Raw genomic sequence first — 23,635 nt, forward strand, 5'->3', positions numbered from 1 at the left:
TTCCATGAGCCCTTCTCTTGGAACTCCCGACTCTGGCTTCGGGCGTTGCTTTTCTCGGCTGCATCTTCGTGTCGGTGGCGTACGTGCCTGGATCGATATTTGGGGATGCGTCGGCTTTGTTGAAAGGCATCCACTGCTGGCGATCGGTGTTGCATTACATGACGGAGCTAGGAATGTGATACTCCTTGGTTTTATGTCTAGCTTTGATTGGTCCTCATGAGTGGCGTGATTCTAAAGAATCGATTTCTCGAGAGGGGCGTGATTCTAATGTTGATGAAACAATGTGGTCCATTGTTTATATTATGGGGGGCCCTAGCTTGGAGTATGGGAAGAAACAGTTATTGATTCTTGTGTGGGGTCCTGTTACTTGTGTGGATGGGGTGGATGAATTGTACATAAACATAATGTGTATGGGATGTGGGGAATTATGGATATGTCACTATATATATATGTATATATTACTTTTTTGCCTTCGAATCTATGGATTCGAAATTCAAATAACTTTGATGCAATCGAAAGTGGCCAAATGGTAGGGGGCTACGGGGTATCCCCCAAAAGATCCTCTGGCGTGGGAGACTGTGGCTGTGTGGTTGTGTGGATGTGGAGGTTCTTGATGAAGAATTACATACATATAGGTACATACATAGATACGTACAAACCTAGAATATATAAAACAGTTGCTAGTTCTCTGAGTGGAAATTGTGTTTTATCATCGTTTCTTCACTTTAACCTATTTTTTATGGTTTATGCTGTGTTTCTGTGTGTGTGGATGTGGGTGTTTTGTATGGTTTCTAGTGCATATTTAAAGATGTAAGGACTTAATTTTTTTGTTGTGGTTTTTCATATTTTTAGAGTTTTTTTTACTTGGTTTCTTTTTTTATGTTTTGTTTTTTTATGTCACTTAAAAAATTACATTAATAAAATGTATTTTAAAACTTATGCAAAAAGCTGCTGTTTCGCATCCCTCCTACTCGCTCTCGTCCTCCTCATCCTCCTCAGAGGACTCCTTCTTCTTGATCTTCTTGACGGGCTTGACGGGCATCTTCTTTCGCTTCTTGGGCGCACCGGAATCAGTGCCGCCATTGGCCTCGTACTCCTTCACCGCCCGATTGTACTCCTCCTTCATTTTGATGGCCTTCTGCTCCCATTCCTAGTTTGTGAGACATTCGAAATGATATTATAGCTGTGGATTCTTCAAATATAACTCTGATTTCCTTACCGTCTTGTCCTTCAGTCCGCGCCAGAGCTCACCACCGCGCTTGGCGATGTCTGTAACCTTGCTGCCGGGATTCTCCTTCTTTATGGATTCACGAGTCTCGTTCAGCCATAGCATGTAGGCGGACAGGGGACGCTTCGGGCGATCTCCTGCTGCACTCATATTTGTATTTGGTTTTTGATGGGCTTTTCTCGAGGGACAACTTTGAAGCTCTCAACGAGTTATGGCAATTATGGCTGCAATAGTTAATAGTTAATAGTTAATAGTTAATTCCGTTCAAAATATAGTTCATAATTCTCCTTGCACATACTGTAAATACTTTCAGCTTATTCATCCTGCTTTCCTCTGCCCATTAAATATTTAACGATTGCATTTTGACCTGTACAGTGTACACACAAACGGGCTCCAATTAAATATTCCTATTGAATTACTCCCCCAGCTGCCCACCCAACCATACTTTACACATTCCTTGCTCTGAAGCTCACACACAGAGAACCTATCAGAATGGAATACTTTACTTTTGATATATTATATCCCTGCACATAATCACTATTTATAACTGGAATATTTCGGGTTAATTGTGGGGGCTGATTGATGTATCTGTATACTTTATATACACCATATACATACACACATACTTTTTTGTACATAACACAGAGTGTATTGCACTTTTGGGGCTATTGTGTACACAGGTTTTGTTTGTATCCCTGCAGGAAATCAACCCGTCAACTCCTTCCCTTTTTTACGTCAGTATTTTGAATACAAGCACAATCCACAGATCAGCTGTTTTGGGATAGGATGACAATGGTCTAACGTCGGAATAGGGTACGCGCCATGCAAATGAAGCGGCGACAACAGGCCCCCCAACGGCCATAAGACATGCACTTGACCCAAATCCCAAATGTTCAACGAGAGGGAGAAGCAGAAAGCATCGTGAATTGGGTTAACAAACGACTCGAAAGCGCACTGAAGAAAGCTGTCTGTAGAACCGTGGACCACCAGAAGCCCCAGGATCCCACCGGGGAGTCGTGTGGGTGGAGGAGGGTACGACGGAGGAAACTGGAACTCGTAGATGGATGGCGAGGAGGCTTCGCACATTGCCGCAACACGTGATGCAGCCAGGATTTTGCCTGCAGAGCACGGCCGGAAGAGTGAAAGAAAGAGAGCGAACGATATAGAAAATCGAAAGCGAAAACTGTTCCCCGTCTGACTCTCCACGTGTGTGTGTGTGTGTGGGTTGTGGCATGGAGGAGCCGTGTATGTTTCTGCATCTGTCGTTACTGGTTTCAAAATTCATTTTGCTGCCTGCATCACGAGGATTACAAGGAAAACGCTCGGTACCTGGAACATAAGGAATTTCCGCACCGGATGATGCCTAATTCGATGAACTAATAACTCAATCATGGAGTAAAGGTGCAATCAGATGCAAAGGTATTCCGAACGATAGCAAAAAGTAAGCGGACTCTCAGAAATAGTAACAAGTTCTTTTACTATAATTATACCCGATACTCAAAATGAGTATTGGGGTATATTAGATTTGTGGTAAAAGTGGATGTGTGTAACGTCCAGAAGGAATCGTTTCCGACCCCATTAAGTATATATATTCTTGATCAGCATCAATAGCCGAGTCGATTGAGCCATGTCTGTCTGTCCGTCTGTCCGTCTGTCCGTCCGTCCGTCGGTCCGGCTGTCCGTCCGTCCGTCTGTCCGTCTGTCCGTCCCCTTCAGCGCCTAGTGCTCAAAGACTATAAGAGCTAGAGCAACGATGTTTTGGATCCAGACTTCTGTGATATGTCACTGCTACAAAAATATTTCAAAACTTCGCCTCGCCCACTTCCGCCCCCACAAAGGACGAAAATCTGTGGAATCAACATTTTTAAAGATACGATAAAACCAAAAACGCAGAATCGTAGAGGATGACTATATGTTCTAGAGTGTAAAATCTCAACCAGATCCTACAATTATTATAGCAAGAATCAAGAAAACAATTTCATTCTTTCTCGCTCTGTCTCTCTCTAACACACACGTAGCATAGCCGGTGTTGCAGCAGACGATCGTAATTACCCTATCTTAGCGTGTGCGATGTTGTGAGCAGAGCTTTTGCTCTCACACGCCGCGCTCTTGTACTGCTCTCTGCGCATTCAAGATCGGCTCTACGGTGGAGTCGGGGAGTTATTGCTATCTCTGGCTGCGACCAGTCCAATAAATGCTTTGAAGTCGAGCACTTGTTTTATTTAGTCATAAATTACCTGACAATTTAACGTAAAAAACCGAAACTAGAGCCCGCTGGACCGGAGTCATCAAAACGTTTGTTTTGGAAAAACTCTTCCGAATTTTCATTGGCGCCCGAGCAGGGACATCGGCATCCAGCATTTCGTGGAAATTCGCACGACAAACCAGTGACTTACAGTGCATCTTCGTTGTCTCGGCACAAGTCATTGGTTTTTTTGTTCTGTTGCGAATAGAGCTCTAGCTGGCTGGTTTTGTGCGACAAATTGGATTCATCTTTACTCAACAAAAAAGGATGTGTTCGGCTAATCTATGCCGAATTCTCAGGTATTTAGTGCGAAAAAAATTGAGTGCTAGAACCAAGCCACCATTTTGTGCGCTGTGTTTCTCTATTTGGCCACTGATCTCAATTTCATTGGCACCTCGTTGAATTGGAATACCAATTAAATAAAACACAAAGTAATAAAATAAACCAAAGTGAACAGCCAGCAACATAAAATATTTATTATATGCGGAATATTGGTGGATTGAAGAAAAGTGCAAATTGATGAGGGTTTACCGTACTTGCTAATCAGACGCTCCGGTCATTGCCGCTGTTTTCAATTCTCTTTTGCGAAGTACCGCTTATTGGTGCTGCCTTTCCTTCGGTAACGCTATCGTTGCGCCAAATTGTGCATAATTTGGCTGCGTTTGGTTGTGTGCATTGGCAGCATAATTTGTGTTTGTTTCGCTGCGTTAACCCTTTGAAGCCGATACATAGTTTTTTGTGGAAATTTCGCGTTCTTTCATAGTTTTTTGCATACCCTACAGTATTTTGGTTAACCATTGTCTAAACCCAGTGCATTACTTTCCGACCCTCTTGAGAAAGCGCCAGAATGAGTGAAAAGGAAAGGGAAATTGTTACCAGGGAAGGAGGTTCAAAAGAAGGAGGGGGTCCAAAAGTCCTGCAAAAGTTAGCAACAGCAATGCAAAGACACGATAGGGTGATGGGCGATCTAAGGCGTGTGAGAACGGCCTTTGAAGAAAAAACTATTTCGTTCGACTCTCTTCAAATTAAATGCAGACTCGAGCTGATCGAAAATTATTGTGAAAAGTTGATGGATATACAGGCAGACGTGGATTGTTTAAATCCCAACAACGATCTACGAGCATCGGTCGAGGATATGTGTGTTACCACAAAGGCTCTGTACATGTCTGCACTTAAAGAACCCGAAACTCAGCGAATACAGAGGAGGGATAGGAGTAGCCAGCGTCATTCATCACATCTGCCTAAAATGAATCTCCCCAAGTTTAGTGGAAAACATGCTGAATTTAAAAACTTTATAAGCCTTTTCGAGAGTTTGGTGCATAACGACCCAATATTATCAAATGTGGAAAAATTCAACCACTTACTGTCGTGTCTCGTTGACGATGCATTGGGAACAGTGAAGGCGTTTCAGATCTCTGCAGAAAATTATGAGAAGGCTCTTGATAGTTTGAAGGAGGTTTACGACAAAAAATATTTGATCTTTTCTGATACTGTTTCGCAGTTGTTTGACATTCCCAGCACAACAAAAGCTTCTGCTTCATGCCTTAGGTCCCTCATTGACACGGTGTCAGCCATATATTCTTCTCTGCAGTCGTTAGGAAGTGAAAAAGACATAAATAGCGCGATGCTAATTCACATAGCGCTGTCTAAAGTAGACCCCACAACGAAGTCTCGGTTCGAAGAGCAACTGGATTACGATAAACTACCGTCTTGGTCCGAGTGCGCAGCACAGCTGAATCGGCGCTATCAGAATCTAGCTGCCGAAGAGTCAACACGGAATAAGGGTAAAACTAAACAAGAGACAAGTAAAGGACCCACTAAATCGTCATTGTCATGTGCAAAGACGGATAGGCGAGCTGATTCGAAATGTAGCTATTGCCACGCGGGGAATCATACCATAAGCAATTGTCAATCGTTTAGTGCTCTTCCTGTTCTTCAACGGTTCGATATCACCAAGGAACTCCGACTGTGCATAAATTGTTTGAAGCCAGGTCATACAGTGACGAGGTGCAAGACAGCAAAATGTCGAGTTTTCTCTAAGCCCATAACACTCTGCTTCATCGATACGGGGTTGAGCCACAGCAAAATGGGCCTAGTTCTGTGCCAGTAGAACATTCGTCATCGTCTGAGCCTCAGACAGCTTATTCTAGTCACGTTGCTAGTGCTGACCAGGTTATTCTTGCTACCGCTGTTGTAAAGGTGCAAGATCGGTCCGGACAATTTCAGTATGCACGGGCACTTCTAGATTCCGGCTCCCAAATTAATTTTATATCCGAGGATCTAGCCCAGCGCTTACGATTGCGCCGTGATGAGTCGTGCCTTAATATCACAACTGTTGGAAAAAACTCGTCCGTCATAAAGCACAAGATTCATACTTCTGTCCAATCTCGTATCAACGATCACAACTTTGATTCCGATTTTTGGGTGTTAAGGTCGATTTCCACATACCAACCCGATCATGTTGTCAATTTCGCCCAATGGAAGATACCAGCAAACCTGCAGATGGCAGACCCGCAGTTTTACAAGCCTGCTAAGGTTGACTTATTGATAGGGGCAGAAACCTTTTTTGAGTTAATGTGTGTAGGCCAATTAAAGGCAAGTTCCGAACATCCAACAATCCAGAAAACATTGTTGGGATGGATTGTATCAGGAAAATATAAGGCATCAGCACAGGATGCTGTATGCAATATCGCTGTTGGTAGCGATCATTGTTCTCTCGACTCTCTGGTGGAGCGCTTTTGGGAATTGGAACAGGTCCCAGAGAAGTCGAAGGCTGTATATACAGCTGAACAATTGGCTTGCGAACAAAACTTTAAGCAGACTTTACGCAGGCTCGAATCGGGTCGTTTTGAAGTGGGGCTGCCATTTAAAATAAATCCCAACGTGTTGGGTTTCTCGTTCGAGACGGCAAAACGCCGCTTTCTATCCCTAGAACGCAGACTTGCACGAGATCAGTATTTGCATGATCTGTATATGGAGTTTATGAAAGAGTATCTCATCCTTGGCCACATGTCATTGCTTCCAGGCACTCCTCCAGGACGCCATTACTACATTCCACATCAATGTGTCCTGAGACCTGATAGTAAAACCACCAAGCTACGCGTCGTTTTCGATGCATCGAGCAAAACATCGACTATAATCTCATTAAATGAGACTTTGATGGTGGGTGCAACTATTCAGAGGGAGCTTTACGCAACTCTTGCCCGATTTCGATTAAATCGTTTTGCGCTCACAGCTGACATCTCCAAAATGTATAGGCAAGTTCAGGTCGCCGAAGAAGACAGAAATTTCCAATTGATTCTGTGGAGGGATAAGGCAAATGTAGATGTTCAAACGTATCGCCTGAATACGGTTACTTATGGGACAGCCTCAGCTCCATTTCTGGCCATCCGCTGTCTCGTTGAATTGGCAGACGTTTATGCTGAGTCCCATCCTATTGCATCACAAGTCATAAAAAGTGACTTTTACGTCGATGATATGCTTACTGGAGCAAACAGTCTGGAAGATTTAGAACGTATTCGGCTGGAAGTGTGTGAGGTCTTAGAATCCGGGGGTTTTAAGTTGGCCAAGTGGGCGTCAAATCATCCCCAGCTGCTGTCCGATAGTGGCCAGGAGAAATCGCTGCAGTTTGATCCTTCGTCGTCTGTTAAAACGCTCGGAATTAGATGGAATCCGCAAAATGATTTGTTCCATTATCATTTAGATGACTCATTTGATTCATTGACCCCTACAAAGCGAAACATTTTGTCAGTTGCGTCCCGATTGTTCGACCCATTAGGGTTATTATGTCCCTTAATAACGAGGGCAAAAATATTGCTGCAGCAATTGTGGCGGCAAAAGTTGGATTGGGACGAGTCGGTTCCCATGAGTTTGCACACGAGTTGGAACCACTTCAAGCAAAATTTGTTTGAATTAGACAAGATAACCATACCTCGCTACATTGGCCTTCCCACGCATAAAAGCGTTCAGATTCACGGATTCGCAGACGCATCAGGTGAAGCGTACGGATGCTGCATTTACATCCGTACCAGTGATGGTAAAAATGTCGTGTCTAAGCTTCTTACCGCAAAGTCTCGAGTAGCTCCTCTCAAAACGAAATCGATTCCAACACTCGAATTGTGCGCAGCACTCCTGTTATCCACTTTATGGGCTCAAGTAAAACCGCTCCTGGACAAGTTCATGATCGAAAGTGTGAACTTTTGGTCGGACTCCCAAGTCACTTTGTACTGGCTGGAAAGGGATCCAGCCACGCTCGCAACGTTTGTGGCCAATAGGGTTGCTGAAATCCAGGAATCGTCAAGCGGTGTGACTTGGCGGCACGTTCCTACTGAGCAAAACCCAGCCGATTTGGTGTCACGTGGCACAGACGTAGACGGTGTAACGTGCTCATTGTGGACTGAGGGTCCCCAATTTCTGCTCAGGAATTCTGAGGAGTGGCCATGTCTACATCAGGTTGAGTTGTCCCCAGAAATGGAACGGTCGGAAAACAAGAAGTGTTTGGCAACACATTCAGTGGCAAAGTGTCAGGCCAATGATTTCATCGAGTTGATTGAAAGATGCTCTTCCTTTGAGAAATTGCTTCGGATTATGGCATATGTAAACCGGTTCCTACAAGGAAGCAAGCGTAGTCGAGAGGTCGTTCTGTCAGCCAAAGAACTTAAGGTCTCATTTCTAAGGCTGGTAGAAGTAGTCCAAAGACACGAGTTGGGACCAGAATTCCACAAGCTAGCGAGGTCGGAAATCCTGTCACCGCATCTTCAATGACTTAACCCGTTCATACATACGAGCGAACTCGACGGAGTAACGCTGCGACTGATTCGAGTGGGAGGAAGGTTGCTCAACGCAGAGATTCCGTATGACGCCAAATTTCCTCTGCTGCTGTCGCAAAAGTCGCAGTTCGTGACGCTTTATCTTCGCAATTTGCATCGGACTCACTACCATGCAGGCGCCAAAGTCATGGTTTCGTTGCTAAGGCAGCAGATATGGCTAATCAATGCTCGAGAAGCATGTACAAGGATCCTGAGAAATTGTGTGCACTGCTTCCGATACAAGCCAGTCCTACAGGGACAGATCATGGGAAACCTGCCAGCTGATAGAGTGCGAAGAGCTCGGCCCTTTTTGATTTGTGGGGTAGATTTCTGCGGCCCATTCTACGTGTCTCTCAAGATTCGCGGCAGGCCCCCTATTAAGACATATGTAGCCGTCTTCGTCTGCTTTGTATCAAAAGCTGTTCACCTGGAGCTTGTAGCAGATTTGTCCACTGATAGTTTCTTATCTGTTTTTAAAAGGTTCATCGGGAGAAGAGGCCTTCCGGAGAAGGTGTACAGCGACAACGCCACCAACTTCGTGGGCGCGAGCAAGGTGCTGAACGAGCTGCATCAAGCGTACCAGAGGGACCAGGACCGGCTCAAGGCGTACGCAGCGCGCCAAGGCGTCGAGTGGTGTTTCATACCACCGAGCGCACCACACTTCGGCGGATTGTGGGAGGCAGCCTTCAAATCAGCCAAGCAGAGGTTGGTACGCGGAGTGGGCAACGCCAAGCTCACCGCGGACGAGCTGTGCACCCACCTGGTAGAGGTAGAGGCTCTTCTCAACTCCCGGCCAATCGCGTCCCCAGGCAACGATCCCAGCGATGGAGAAGCGCTAACGCCAGGGCACCTGCTGATCGGGCAGCCGCTTCTTTCGCTGCCGCCCGAATCAGATCACGACGACAGATGCAGCAGGGAAAGCTTCGCGTACTTGAAGCGGTGGCGAATGCTGTCAGCGCTCAAGCAGCAGTTTTGGCAGGGCTGGTCCAAGAACTACCTGGTCAGCCTGCAGAAGCGTCACCAGTGGGCTACCAAAGGGCCAGACTTGGACATTGGCTGTCTAGTGCTCGTCCACGAGGACAACACACCGCCACAGAAGTGGACCACAGGACGAGTGGTGGCCGCAATCAAGGGAGAAGATGGGAGAGTGCGCGTCGCCGAGGTGCGAACACCCGCGGGCGTAATTAAACGCCCCATACACAAATTGGCAAAACTGCCAATAGACGGTTGAAGCACCGGAGGTCTTCAACGGGGCCGGAATGTTGCAGCAGACGATCGTAATTACCCTATCTTAGCGTGTGCGATGTTGTGAGCAGAGCTTTTGCTCTCACACGCCGCGCTCTCGTACTGCTCTCTGCGCATTCAAGATCGGCTCGACGGTGGAGTCGGGGAGTTATTGCTATCTCTGGCTGCGACCAGTCCAATAAATGCTTTGAAGTCGAGCACTTGTTTTATTTAGTCATAAATTACCTGACAATTTAACGTAAAAAACCGAAACTAGAGCCCGCTGGACCGGAGTCATCATAACGTTTGTTTTGGAAAAACTCTTCCGAATTTTCAGCCGGCTTTGCTTAGAGTAAAACATTAGCGCCTATATCTCAGAGACTATAAAAGCTAGAGCAACCAAATTTGGTACCCACACTCCTAATATATCGGACCGAGACGAGTTTGTTTCGAAATTTCGCCACACCCACTTCCGCCCCCGCAAAGGATGAAAATCTGGGGATATTCACAAATCTCAGAGACTATTAAGGCTAGAGTAACCAAATTTGGTATCCGCACTTCTGTTAGATCTCACTAAAAAAAATATATCTCAAAATTTCGCCGTACCCCCTTCCGAAAATCTGTTGCATCCACAATATTGAAGATAGGAAAAAACTAAAAACGCAGAATTATAGATAATGATCATATCTATCAGATTCCTGAATGTGGATCAGATCGGATCATTTTTATAGCCAATAGGAACAAATCAATTTGCAGTTGTTACGCAGCGCCCGACGTCACGCTCAGACTGATTTTCTGTCTCTCTCGCACGCACTCTTTGTCGTGTCGTTTAATATTAGCGGCGTCTGCCGGAGGAGAGCCATACTGACTTAGTATGGGGTATAACCGTAGAGTTGCGATGTCCGCAGCAACTCACAACGTTCCCCCTCGTTTCTACTATATTTGGTCCTAAATATACTGGGTCTAATTTGTGGCCTGCTTCATTTCTTATAAGTACCTAATCCCCTACTTTTAATTCAAAATTTCTTGTTTTTTCATCGTATGCTAATTTCATATAAGCCTTGGCTTTTTCTAACATAATTTTAGCTCTTTTGTATGCTATTTCTAATCTAAACTTTATTTCCTTAGAGTAGTCATCTAAATTGTAAATAGGATCTATGTAATAAGTTCTGTTTAAATCTATGAACTGTTTTGGTAGTCTGCCAAATACTAGTTCGTATGGACAATACTCATGCGTTGTTGATGGTGTCGTGTTGAAACAATAAGTGAAATATTGAATCCAGACATCCCAATCAGTTTTGTCTGCAGAGATGTAAGAACGAATGTATTCATTGAACGTTCGATGACTTCGTTCTATTGTCCCTAATGTTTGGTGATGATATGCAGTAGAGGTGAGATTCTCGATCTTCATATACTTGCATAGATCAGTTTAAATCTGGTTTTTATACTCTGTTCCCATGTCCGAGATGAACGTCTTCATTGGACCAAACTTGATATGAAATTTTCGAATATAGCTTTTGCGACATTATTTGCGCTTTTGCTTTTTATTGGAATGGCTACTAAATATTTTGTAAGGTCACAAATTAATGTGACTATGTATTCATTACCATTTTCTGATTTAGGTAGCGGACCAACTGTATACACTTATTTCTATATCGAAAGCATTCACAGGTGTTTCTGTGAGAGTCAAAGGAGTTTTTGTGTGAGTCTTTGTTTTAGACATTTGGCATTTTTGACATCTACGTACGTACTCTTTTATATGACGTGTCATATTTTTCCAGTAGTAGTGTCTTTTTATTTTCGCTAGCGTTCTCGTTATGCCACTGTGGCCTCCTTGAATTGGGTCGTCATGGTATGTAGACAATATTTGTTGTATCTCTTTTTCATCTGTTATTTGTGTCACCGGCTGGAGTAGCGCTACTCTTAAAGATTTTAATATTTCATTGCCCATATTTTTAAAAGAATCTATTGAAACTGATTCAAAGATCTTTTCGCTCGGTGCCACATTGAGTTGGCTGATTTTTAATATACCGGCCTCTTTTTCGAGCCTTTGGAAGAACTGACCTAGGTCGAGAATTCCATTAGTATATAAATCGCTAACTTCAATTCTTGCGATAATTTTATTTCCATGTTTAAATAAACATTTAGATTCTGTTATGCGCAAGGTCACTACTTTTCGTACTTCATCATTTGTAATGACTTCTTGTACGTTGGGCTTAGATACATTTTTATGACTATGCCTTGGAAGAAGTTCATATTTTTATACCCGATACTCAAAATGAGTATTGGGGTATATTAGATTTGTGGTAAAAGTGGATGTGTGTAACGTCCAGAAGGAATCGTTTCCGACCCCATAAAGTATATATATTCTTGATCAGCATCAATAGCCGAGTCGATTGTCCGTCTGTCCGTCCCCTTCAGCGCCTAGTGCTCAAAGACTATAAGAGCTAGAGCAACGATGTTTTGGATCCAGACTTCTGTGATATGTCACTGCTACAAAAATATTTCAAAACTTCGCCCCGCCCACTTCTGCCCCCACAAAGGACGAAAGTCTGTGGCATCCACAATTTTAAAGATATGAGAAAACCAAAAACGTAGAATTGTAGAGAATGACCATATCTTTAAGATTGCGGAATCTGAATTGGATCGTATTATTATTATAGCCAGCATCAAGAAAACAATTTCATTTTTTCTCGCCCTGTCTCTCTCTAACACACACGTAGCATAGCCGGCTTTGCTTAGAGTAAAACATTAGCGCCTAGATCTCAGAGACTACAAAAGCTAGAGCAACCAAATTTGGTATCCACACTCCTAATATATAGGACCGAGACGAGTTTGTTTCAAAATTTCGCCACACCCCCTTCCGCCCCCGCAAAGGACGAAAATCTGGGGATATTCAAAAATCTCATAGACTATTAAAGCTAGAGTAACCGAATTTGGTATCCGCACTCCTGTTAGATCTTACTATAAAACGTGTATCTCAAAATTTCGCCCCACACTTTTCCGCCCACACAAAGGACGAAAATCTGTTGCATCCACAATATTGCACATTCGAGAAAACTAAAAACGCAGAATCATAGATAATGACCATATCTATCAGATTGCTGAATCTGGATCAGATCAGATCATTTTTATAGCCAATAGGAACAAATCAATTTGCAGTGGCTACGCAGCGCCCGACGTCACGCTCAGACTGATTTTCTGTCTCTCTCGCACGCACTCTTTGTCGTGTCGTTTAATATTAGCGGCGTCTGCCGGAGGAGAGCCATACTGACTTAGTATCGGGTAAAACCGTAGAGTTGCGGTGTCCGCAGCAACTCACAACGTTCCCCCTCGTTTTTTGTTATGGCTGTGGTTGTTCCAGCTGGGCTTAGAATTGGGCTCCTCCGGCAGACGCCGCTAATATTAAACGACACGACAAAGAGGGCGTGCGAGAGAGACAGAAAATCAGTCTGAGCGTGACGTCGGGCGCTGCGTAGCCACTGCAAATTGATTTGTTCCTATTGGCTATAAAAATGATCTGATCTGATCCAGATTCAGCAATCTGATAGATATGGTCATTATCTATGATTCTGCGTTTTTAGTTTTCTCGAATGTGCAATATTGTGGATGCAACAGATTTTCGTCCTTTGTGTGGGCGGAAGGGTGTGGGGCGAAATTTTGAGATACACGTTTTATAGTAAGATCTAACAGGAGTGCGGATACCAAATTCGGTTACTCTAGCTTTAATAGTCTATGAGATTTTTGAATATCCCCAGATTTTCGTCCTTTGCGGGGGCGGAAGGGGGTGTGGCGAAATTTTGAAACAAACTCGTCTCGGTCCTATATATTAGGAGTGTGGATACCAAATTTGGTTGCTCTAGCTTTTGTAGTCTCTGAGATCTAGGCGCTAATGTTTTACTCTAAGCAAAGCCGGCTATGCTACGTGTGTGTTAGAGAGAGACAGGGAGAGAAAAAATGAAATTGTTTTCTTGATGCTGGCTATAATAATAATACGATCCAATTCAGATTCCGCAATCTTAAAGATATGGTCATTCTCTACAATTCTACGTTTTTGGTTTTCTCATATCTTTAAAATTGTGGATGCCACAGACTTTCGTCCTTTGTGGGGGCAGAAGTGGGCGGGGCGAAGTTTTGAAATATTTTTGTAGCAGTGACATATCACAGAAGTCTGGATCCAAAACATCGTTGCTCTAGCTCTTATAGTCTTTGAGCACTAGGCGCTGAAGGGGACGGACAGACGGACAGACGGACAGACAGACAGACAGACAGGGCTCAATCGACTCGGCTATTGATGCTGATCAAGAATATATATACTTTATGGGGTCGGAAACGATTCCTTCTGGACGTTACACACATCCACTTTTACCACAAATCTAATATACCCCAATACTCATTTTGAGTATCGGGTATAACGAGTTCGAGTGCGAGTACTTTATATGCCAGAGAGCGAACGCACAGTGGTGACTTTTACTGGGGGGAATGAATGCTCGTACATAATGCTGATAATGCCCATGCTTGAGGGTCGTTTTTCTCTACCCTTGGTCACAAAATCAAAGGGAAGGCGGTGGTAATGTGATTGAAAAACTGTAGATGGCGCATTGGTGGCGCTCTGTTTTAAATTTGAAACGTTTTTTATAGCTGCTCAAGGGATTTTGTTTATGAAAGTCGTTTAATTAATTATTAGAGCAATTATTAGAAGATTGTACAACTGTAGCAACAATAAACATAATAATTACACGATCTGGTTCAGATTTTGTACTCCGGAAGATATAGTCATCCTCTACGATTCTGCGTTTTTAGTTTTCTCGTGTTTTTGAATTTGTGGATGCCACAGATTTTCGCCCTTTGTGGGGGCGGAAGTGGGGGGGGCAAAGTTTTGAAATATACTTGTAGCAGTGACATATCATAGAAGTCCGGATATAAAACGTCGTTGCTCTAGCTCTTATAGTCTTTGAGCACTAGGCGCTGATAGGGACGGACAGAAGGACGGACGGACAGACGGACAGACAGACAGACAGACAGGGCTCAATCGACTCGGCTATTGATGCTGATCAAGAATATATATACTTTATGGGGTCGGAAACGATTCCTTCTGAACGTTACACACATCCATTTTCACCACAAATCTAATATACCCCAATACTCATTTTGAGTATCGGGTATAATCAACGCAGGCGCTCTGTACTTCTACTTGAAGTACAGTGGAACTAAGCTCATTTATAAATGAAACCTATATGTATATAAAATTTCATAATGTGCGGGAATCTTGTGATCTGTAGCTCACAATTATCAAAAAAAAATTACTTAGAATTTCCTTAATTTTCATTATTGGCTTACCTTTCGTAATGTTTTTTTTATGTGGAGTTTCCAAAAAGCTCTTAAGCTTAACTAAAACTTTTTATAGTTAAAGCTATCCCCTCTAATAAACCACCGATTCAGGAAATCAAAAAATAGAAACACATATGTACTGATTATTTTTTTTTACAATTTCTTTATATATATATTTTTTGTTGAAATAATATTCCATTCAGTTCTACATTTACAATTACATAATTGTAATATTTTTGTTGTTTTTGTTTTGTTTGTTTTCTCTTTTAAATTACACAATACAATATATAGGCATATATTTAAATATATACTCATGTAGGCATTTTAAAACGTATACATATATATATGTATATATTACTTTTTTGCCTTCGAATCTATGGATTCGAAATTCAAATAACTTTGATGCAATCGAAAGTGGCCAAATGGTAGGGGGGTACGGGGTATCCCCCAAAGATCCTCTGGCGTGGGAGACTGTGGCTGTGTGGTTGTGTGGATGTGGAGGTTCTTGATGAAGAATTACATACATATAGGTACATACATCGATACGTACAAACCTAGAATATATAAAACAGTTGCTAGTTCTCTGAGTGAATATTGTGTTTTATCATCGTTTCTTCACTTTAACTTATTTTTTATGGTTTATGCTGTGTTTCTGTGTGTGTGGATGTGGGTGTTTTGTATGGTTTCTAGTGCATATTTAAAGATGTAAGGACTTAATTTTTTTGTTGTGGTTTTTCATATTTTTAGAGTTTTTTTTACTTGGTTTCTTTTTTTATGTTTTGTTTTTTTATGTCACTTAAAAAATTACATTAATAAAATGTATTTTAAAACTTATGCAAAAAGCTGCTGTTTCGCATCCCTCCTACTCGCTCTCGTCCTCCTCATCCTCCTCGGAGGACTCCTTCTTCTTGATCTTCTTGACGGGCTTGACGGGCATCTTCTTTCGCTTCTTGGGCGCACCGGAATCAGTGCCGCCATTGGCCTCGTACTCCTTCACCGCCCGATTGTACTCCTCCTTCATTTTGATGGCCTTCTGCTCCCATTCCTAGTTTGTGAGACATTTGAAATGATATTATAGCTGTGGATTCTTCAAATATAACTCTGATTTCCTTACCGTCTTGTCCTTCAGTCCGCGCCAGAGCTCACCACCGCGCTTGGCGATGTCTGTAACCTTGCTGCCGGGATTCTCCTTCTTTATGGATTCACGAGTCTCGTTCAGCCATAGCATGTAGGCGGACAGGGGACGCTTCGGGCGATCTCCTGCTGCACTCATATTTGTATTTGGTTTTGGATGGGCCTTTCTCGAGGGACAACTTTGAAGCTCTCAACGAGTTATGGCAATTATGGCTGCAATAGATGAAAGAAACCAGTTAATTATCTACTTCCTTACACCATAGTAATACGTGAGGAAATGTTAAGGGAACAGAGAGAATATGGAATGGTTTTACTTAAAAATATTATTCCTAGTTCCGTTCAAAATATAGTTCATAATTCTCCTTGCACATACTGTAAATACCTTCAGCTTATTCATCCTGCTTTCCTCTGCCCATTAAATATTTAAAGATTGAATTTTGACCTGTACAGTGTACACACAAACGGGCTCCAATTAAATATTCCTATTGAATTACTCCCCCAGCTGCCCACCCAACCATACTTTACACATTCCTTGCTCTGAAGCTCACACACAGAGAACCTATCAGAATGGAATACTTTACTTTTGATATATTATATCCCTGCACATAATCACTATTTATAACTGGAATATTTCGGGTTAATTGTGGGGGCTGATTGATGTATCTGTATACTTTATATACACCATATACATACACACATACTTTTTTGTACATAACACAGAGTGTATTGCACTTTTGGGGCTATTGTGTACACAGGTTTTGTTTGTATCCCTGCAGGAAATCAACCCGTCAACTCCTTCCCTTTTATACGTCAGTATTTTGAATAGAAGCCCAATCCACAGATCAGCTGTTTTGGGATAGGATGACAATGGTCTAACGTCGGAATAGGGTACGCGCCATGCAAATGAAGCGGCGACAACAGGCCCCCCAACGGCCATAAGACATGCACTTGACCCAAATCCCAAATGTTCAACGAGAGGGAGAAGCAGAAAGCAACGTGAATTGCGTTAACAAACGACTCGAAAGCGCACTGAAGGAAGCTGTCTGTAGTACCGTGGACCACCAGAAGCCCCCAGGAACCCACCGGGGAGTCGTGTGGGTGGAGGAGGGTAGTGAAGTGTGGCGCAGCAATCAGGATGCCGACGTCTCCACACATTGCACAACACCCTCCATTGGCCAGAACCCCACGGCTGTGTGTGTGTATATGTATTCTGTGACATCGTTGTCCAGGAGCAACAGGAAAACAGCGGCAAATTCTTGCTAGTTAAACGCGACCACGCACAGATACACACCCGCACACTGACAGACACGACAACGGAGGAAACTGGAACTCGTAGATGGATGGCGAGGAGGCTTCGCACATTGCCGCAACACGTGATGCAGCCAGGATTTTGCCTGCAGAGCACGGCCGGAAGAGTGAAAGAAAGAGAGCGAACGATATAGAAAATCGAAAGCGAAAACTGTTCCCCGTCTGACTCTCCACGTCTGTGTGTGTGTGGGTTGTGGCATGGAGGAGCCGTGTATGTTTCTGCATCTGTCGTTACTGGTTTCAAATTTCATTTTGCTGCCTGCATCACGAGGATTACAAGGAAAACGCTCGGTACCTGGAACATAAGGAATTTCCGCACCGGATGATGCCTAATTCGATGAACTAATAACTCAATCATGGAGTAAAGGTGCAATCAGATGCAAAGGTATTCCGAACGATAGCAAAAAGTAAGCGGACTCTCAGAAATAGTAACAAGTTCTTATACTATAATTTTAGTATAAATTCAGCTATTGCAATCCTTAAGTTTTTAGACTCCTGGCGGCTTCATTTCATGTCAGCAATGAACATCCGCACTCAAATTGAACAAAAATCTGTAAAGTTACGGCTATAACGGGGGCAATTATACAGGTAACTGCCTCTACAGCATATCCTTCGAAATCCTGGCAAATCGCCCTGGCAATCGCCCCACATGAAGCTTTCTTAATGCTTTTCCACTGCATTACGCATACGCGGCGTGAACAGGGCTGGCAACATTACGCATACGCAACTTGTGCGGCAGGAACCCCTGCATAATGAATGCCAGACGGTGGACAAACACAGGGCACACACAAAAGGGACCCATAGGACATTAAATGGAATACTAAATAAGGCAACAGAAACCCTGGCCCCAAGCCTCCACAGAAATGGCCATTTTGTCGATCTAAAACTGAAAAGCAGACGTCGCCGTCGCTGCTTTCGCTGCTGCCACTGACGCAGTCAGCGTCAACGTCAGCTTCGGAAAAGTCTCTCGGCCTGGCCAAAAGGCATAAAACTGACAACGCTGCCGCTTATCTATCCGAACGGGTGTTTGTGTGTGTTTATGGTGTTTTTGCCCAGCACCACCCAAAAGCAACCACCTCGAACCAACCAGAACCACCCGGCACCACCTAACCACCGACTGCGAGGCTTGTGCGCAGTAACAGCATTTTAGGGTAGATATTTTTACAGGGATTTGCGCACTGGAAGCCCAGCTGGAACAACCACAGCCATAACAAAAACGAGTACGAGTGCGAGTACTTTATATGCCAGAGAGCGAACGCACAGTGGTTACTTTTAATGGGGGGAATGAATGCTCGTACATAATGCTGATAATGCCCATGCTTGAGGGTCGTTTTTCTCTACCCTTGGTCACAAAATCAAAGGGAAGGCGGTGGAAATGTGATTGAAAAACTGTAGATGGCGCATTGGTGGTGCTCTGTTTTACATTTGAAACGTTTTTTATAGCTTCTCAAGGGATTTTGTTTATGAAAGTCGTTTAATTAATTATTAGAGCAATTATTAGAGGATTGTACAACTGTAGCAACAATAAACATATCGTAAAAGGAAGAAAAAAGATAATCTTTTGAAAAATCGCTAAAAAATACATTGTCATGCTAAAAGCACTCACTGATGTAATATCGGGAAAGCTGTTAACAGCTTGGGCTCCCAAAACAATACAGGACTGATCGAAAATACAGCAACATTCACCCCTTGGGTCTTCTTTGGTATATCTTCCCACACAAGAAACCAATATAAGATTAGGAACCAGCACAAAAGTGGCGCGAAAAGAACTTTTTATGTAGCTGTAAATCAAGCAAGCTCTCTCAGTACACACCTCTCTTCTTTATTCTTTTGTTTCTGTTTGTGTGTGTGTCCCGCTAAATGACACAACTTTTGGCGCCATTTTTAGTTAGCACTCGAGAGTGCAGCACGGGTAAGCGCAAAAAACAAATGGCACGCGCTCGGAAAAAACGGAAATGAACGAACAAACCAAAAGATTGCACCCAGAGGGTGGATGGAAGATTGAGTCTGGGCGAAGATCCACAAGGATCCAAAGCACTGCAAATAACGGGAACGTGACCAACGACTGGTATTGCGACTAACGGATAGAGTCAACCGTTTGAGGCATGTGCACATGCGGAAGGTCATCAAGGGAGGTGCCGACTGGTCTGTCGGGAGGCGAAACTGAATGCCACTTGGCGACAGGATTATGCCCGTAAAGCCTGGAAGTGTTCCTAAACACCAGAGGAAGGCCAAAGGAGATGCCGCAGCAGATGTCGACAGGTGGGTGGACAGCGGGCGTGCCGTCTGGGGTCTGTCTGGGGTGTGGGGCGACAGCCGATCAGAAATCGAAGAGCCCAGCTGCAGCAAATGCAGAATATACAGCGGGGAATGTACAGTGGAGGGAGGCAATATTCCGGATGGCCCGAGGAGCACATATGCAATAACAGAAGGTTAAAACCAATATCCATTTATCGTGGGAAATAAAATCTTACAAAATACTCTTTTTATATATTACTTAGAAGCAATCACTTCTTAGAATCAAATTCAGAAAATGTTTCTTCCAGTTAAAGTTACTCTATTTAGTACTATAATAAATTTAAATTTCCCAACGTTTCACACGTTTAATGCTTTAAAAATACAATAATTTCGAGGAAAATGAATCAATTTTCCATTTGCTAATTTTCCTCTATCCCACTCAAAACAAAAATCAATTGAGTTAATCGCGAGCACAATTAATATTTCCATGCACTGTCGAGCATTTCGTTTCAATTAAATGCTGATAATACCAAAAATTATCGCAAAAGCGGGGCGGAACAACTAATTTGACGGCGACTGTGACAGCGCTGGTTAGCACTTGGAGCAGGCCAGTGTAAGAGTTGAAGCCCCTACCCTACTAATGAAAAATACTCGTATTCTCATATCTCTACGTACGTTTGCTGTACTGCTGTCGCCTGCCTGTGCTGTACACTTCACTCTTGGCCCGGCCTGTTTCTGCTGAATGACTGGCTGTGGAGAGAGACCGAACAACGAAAAACGTACTGCGAACACTGAACTGAACTGAAAATCAACTGAAGCAGCTGTACCAGGGCCCAGGCAGGCCGCCAGCAAGCGAAACGCAGGCAAAGCAAACGCAGAGGCAGAAGCAGAAGCAAAGGCAAAGCAGAGGCAAACGACGAACGAACGAAACGAGCGCCGTACCCAGCGAGACCATCGACCAGCACGGCACGGAAAAAGTATCTGTATATGAGTATCTGAGAGTAGAGTCGAACGAACCAGGCAGCCAACCAACATACAGAGCCATTGGAGAGCTGTATATGTACACAGTGGTGGCAAAACGAGAGTGTACAGCACCGCCTGCTGCCTGCGTGGTGCGTTTTTGTGGTGGCCGCACAGAGGCGTCCCTCAAAATCGAGCAGGCTTGCCCTCAAGAGTTCTTACAGCGCATGCACAGTGCAGGCGCTGCACATTGGCAGGGCTGATTTGGTTTTTAAAATTATTATTAATTATTTATGGTGAAATTAATTGGGAAAAAGATAATACGATTGAAGAAAGAAAATAATTTTAAAGTTTTGTTGTACACTTCCTGCTAATGCTCTTGACTAATCATGCCTTGAGTGAGTGCATTTCCCCTACCTCCCATACAATTTGACAAGACGCGCATGTTCCGAATATTTTTGCCGCGACTGTACACGCTTAACCATATAGAAGCATGGAGCGAAGCCGTAAGCTCTGTGTGGATCGCAATGCTAGTAGTATTTGGCGGCGCCGCCGTCAACGCTTACCCCTCTGGCACACACATACCCCTCTGCTGCGAAAACCCCTCTCTGCCCGCAATCGCCACTACATGTTAAATCGAAACGCTGCCCACTGCCGCCCACCTGCCTCCCCTCACCTACCCGCAAAAAAACCCCTCTTCCACAAGCTCTCCCCCTTAATACTTTCCCTACATCTCCATCACCTCTCCCAGCATTTCGCTCTCATAGAAATTTTTACAACTTTACAAAAAATCAAAAGATGAAAAAAAAAATGTTTTTCGTTTTTTTCCAAGAAATGAATGCATAAATATTTAACCTACAATATTGATTTGACATTTACAAGCGTAATCGATTGGGTAATCACCGAATGGGGCATAGATTCTTCATAGCTGCACTTGTGGTTCGATATAAATTTTCAAAAAATAACCGTCAATATTTCGCGCGCGGCCTCCATTCAAAATTTCAAACCCATGCAAGCAACAACGATGTCGACGATGACGACGACTACAACGCGGCCCGACCAAGAGCCACCTAACCAAAGGCCCAAGCAAAACCCCAGTGTAGAGAATGCCCACGCCAGAAATCGGGTCGTTTAGTTTATTTAGCAAATTTTATATAATAAATGGCCACGATGGCTGCGCATTTTGGCCAGACCACACAGATGGAATAGTTAGAAATCAATCGTAGTGGAACACTTAGCACTCACCCGTACGAAAATGTCGCGTAATTGCCTTTTAATTGCACCTCCACCGAATCTTCTGTATCTTGCACCAACGTTCAGTACTGGCCTGCTGTTTGTTCACTTTATAAATTTTCTTCTACTAAAAACTCAAGTCTGTTCGGTTTGGTTCGGTTCGGTTTGTTCAGCGTACGTAGTACAGCCTTGCCTTTGGAATATCAAATACACTGAGTGAATGCCAGCCAACGAGCCACAGCCACAGAGCCAGAGCCAGAGCCATGAGAGGCCACAGGCAGAGCAGAGCAAAGCAAAGCAGCAGTACGAAGCACGGGTACGACGCAAACTCAGGCACTACCGAGTGTATCTGTATCTGTGTCTACAGTATCCGTGCACACCGTTTGCTGTATCTGTGTGTGTGTGCGGTGCTCAGAGCAGTTTTCGTCGCTCTATGTGCGAGGCAATCGACAAACACACACAGATCTGGCCTGGCTGGTCGACTACCGTTGTATGGGTGGGTGTATGTCTGTAGTAGAGCTGAAATTCGTTCGTTAAATGAACAGGCGGCAGATGGACGGAAGCCGGGTGCCCGGGACAGAGGCAGAGGCATCAGCAGCAGCAGCAGCAACAGCACCACCATCAGAGCCACAGAGCGCAGAGTCAGAGCATTGAATGTGGCCGCCTGCTTTTGCTTTGCCTTTGCCTTGCTTTCGTATCGTTTTGTATGGTATGTATGGCATGGCATGGTCTGCTTTGTACTACAAAATTTGATAGTTTAAGCCCTGGCATAAGGTGTACCAAGTATGAGAATATGTTGGTTAATGGATAATCTATCAGACCTCATTTCAAATTGGGGTACATTTTGATGGATTTTAATGAAATTTTAGTGAAACAGATGGGATATCCCTAAATATCACAATTATAACCATTTATATATCAAATGATATCTGCAAATATTAAGAAATACATGTTATGGGGTGGTTTGCCAATTAACTTCATCCCAAGCTAAATCAAAAAGATTTAAAAATGTTTGCCAAAAACATTTCCATATTTTAAGTTGTACCAAAACTTCCAATCTAGACATTAAATCTTCTAATGCTAAAACCACAATTTGTAGATAAAAATACGACATTTGATTGGGCATCATTCAATCTGTACCTAATCAAACAAAATCCCAAGATATCTCAAAGATTCGTTTCAACCAAAGAATAGCGCACTTTCAGGTGCGACCAGAATCGTATGTTTTTCGTCTCCGTATGGACTCTATCTCGCTGTATACAGGCCCGCAGTACAGCCCAGTAGCAGAGGCCGCAGCGAAAATACGAACCGAGAAAAGCACCGAACGAACGAGAGTGTGTGGAGTGGATGTGGATTGGGCGGCGGCGACGGGCGGCCGTTGTACGTGTCGACACTGCTGTCGTACTATGTACGGGACTGAGTGTATGCATGTATCATTGTGTGTGCGACTGTATCTGTATCTACGCGAACAGACAGCCACAGAGAGCACAGAGCCTGAAATCAACGTTCCCCACTCGTTCGCCTGTAGGGTATATAAGGCAATGGGATATTGTGGACCTGAATGCGACAGACCAGACCCGGTCTGTCTCATGTTGCCTGCCGGTTGGTGGTGCATTTTTTTTGGATAAGTGCCGGGCTGAACTGCTCATCGGATTAACCAGATTCCTTGTGCAACTTTAAATGACAAAACCGATCTTGAGCTAAGCATAATGTTGCAATTCAAACTCTACGGATTTGTATCATCTCGAATAGAATAGAAAACACATTGAATCTGTCATAAAATTATCATGATATTCAATATATTATATTCATTACCGTTCACTTATCAAAGTATGTTATTGTATCTTTAATCTTTTACCATGGAAAAATTGTACTCATATTAAATGTTGTATCAACAATCAAATAAATCAAGTCGAATATGAATAG

The 23,635-nt window shown here is 43.5% G+C and overlaps 3 protein-coding genes across 3 annotated transcripts; 1 reads left to right on the forward strand and 2 right to left on the reverse strand.

The window, feature by feature from the left end:
* Positions 1 to 887: 887 nt before the first annotated feature.
* On the reverse strand, positions 888 to 1,452 carry LOC117193778 (high mobility group protein Z). The gene is made up of 2 exons (XM_033398507.1): positions 1,220 to 1,452; positions 888 to 1,150 (listed from the first exon to the last, which is right to left on the reverse strand). The coding sequence occupies exons 1-2, from the start codon at positions 1,376 to 1,378 to the stop codon at positions 968 to 970; spliced, it is 342 nt and encodes a 113-aa protein (XP_033254398.1). The 5' UTR covers positions 1,379 to 1,452; the 3' UTR covers positions 888 to 967.
* Positions 1,453 to 3,540: 2,088 nt separating this feature from the next.
* Positions 3,541 to 9,619, forward strand: LOC117193543. Its single transcript, XM_033398287.1, has 2 exons — positions 3,541 to 3,772; positions 8,762 to 9,619. The coding sequence occupies exons 1-2, from the start codon at positions 3,741 to 3,743 to the stop codon at positions 9,510 to 9,512; spliced, it is 783 nt and encodes a 260-aa protein (XP_033254178.1). The 5' UTR covers positions 3,541 to 3,740; the 3' UTR covers positions 9,513 to 9,619.
* Positions 9,620 to 15,618: 5,999 nt separating this feature from the next.
* LOC117185889 (high mobility group protein Z) lies at positions 15,619 to 21,939 on the reverse strand. The gene is made up of 3 exons (XM_033398057.1): positions 21,722 to 21,939; positions 15,951 to 16,183; positions 15,619 to 15,881 (listed from the first exon to the last, which is right to left on the reverse strand). The coding sequence occupies exons 2-3, from the start codon at positions 16,107 to 16,109 to the stop codon at positions 15,699 to 15,701; spliced, it is 342 nt and encodes a 113-aa protein (XP_033253948.1). The 5' UTR covers positions 16,110 to 16,183; positions 21,722 to 21,939; the 3' UTR covers positions 15,619 to 15,698.
* Between the last annotated feature and the right edge of the window lie 1,696 nt (positions 21,940 to 23,635).

This window comes from Drosophila miranda, assembly GCF_003369915.1.
Source record: "Drosophila miranda strain MSH22 chromosome Y unlocalized genomic scaffold, D.miranda_PacBio2.1 Contig_Y2_pilon, whole genome shotgun sequence".
NCBI classification, from domain to species: Eukaryota; Metazoa; Arthropoda; class Insecta; order Diptera; family Drosophilidae; genus Drosophila; species Drosophila miranda.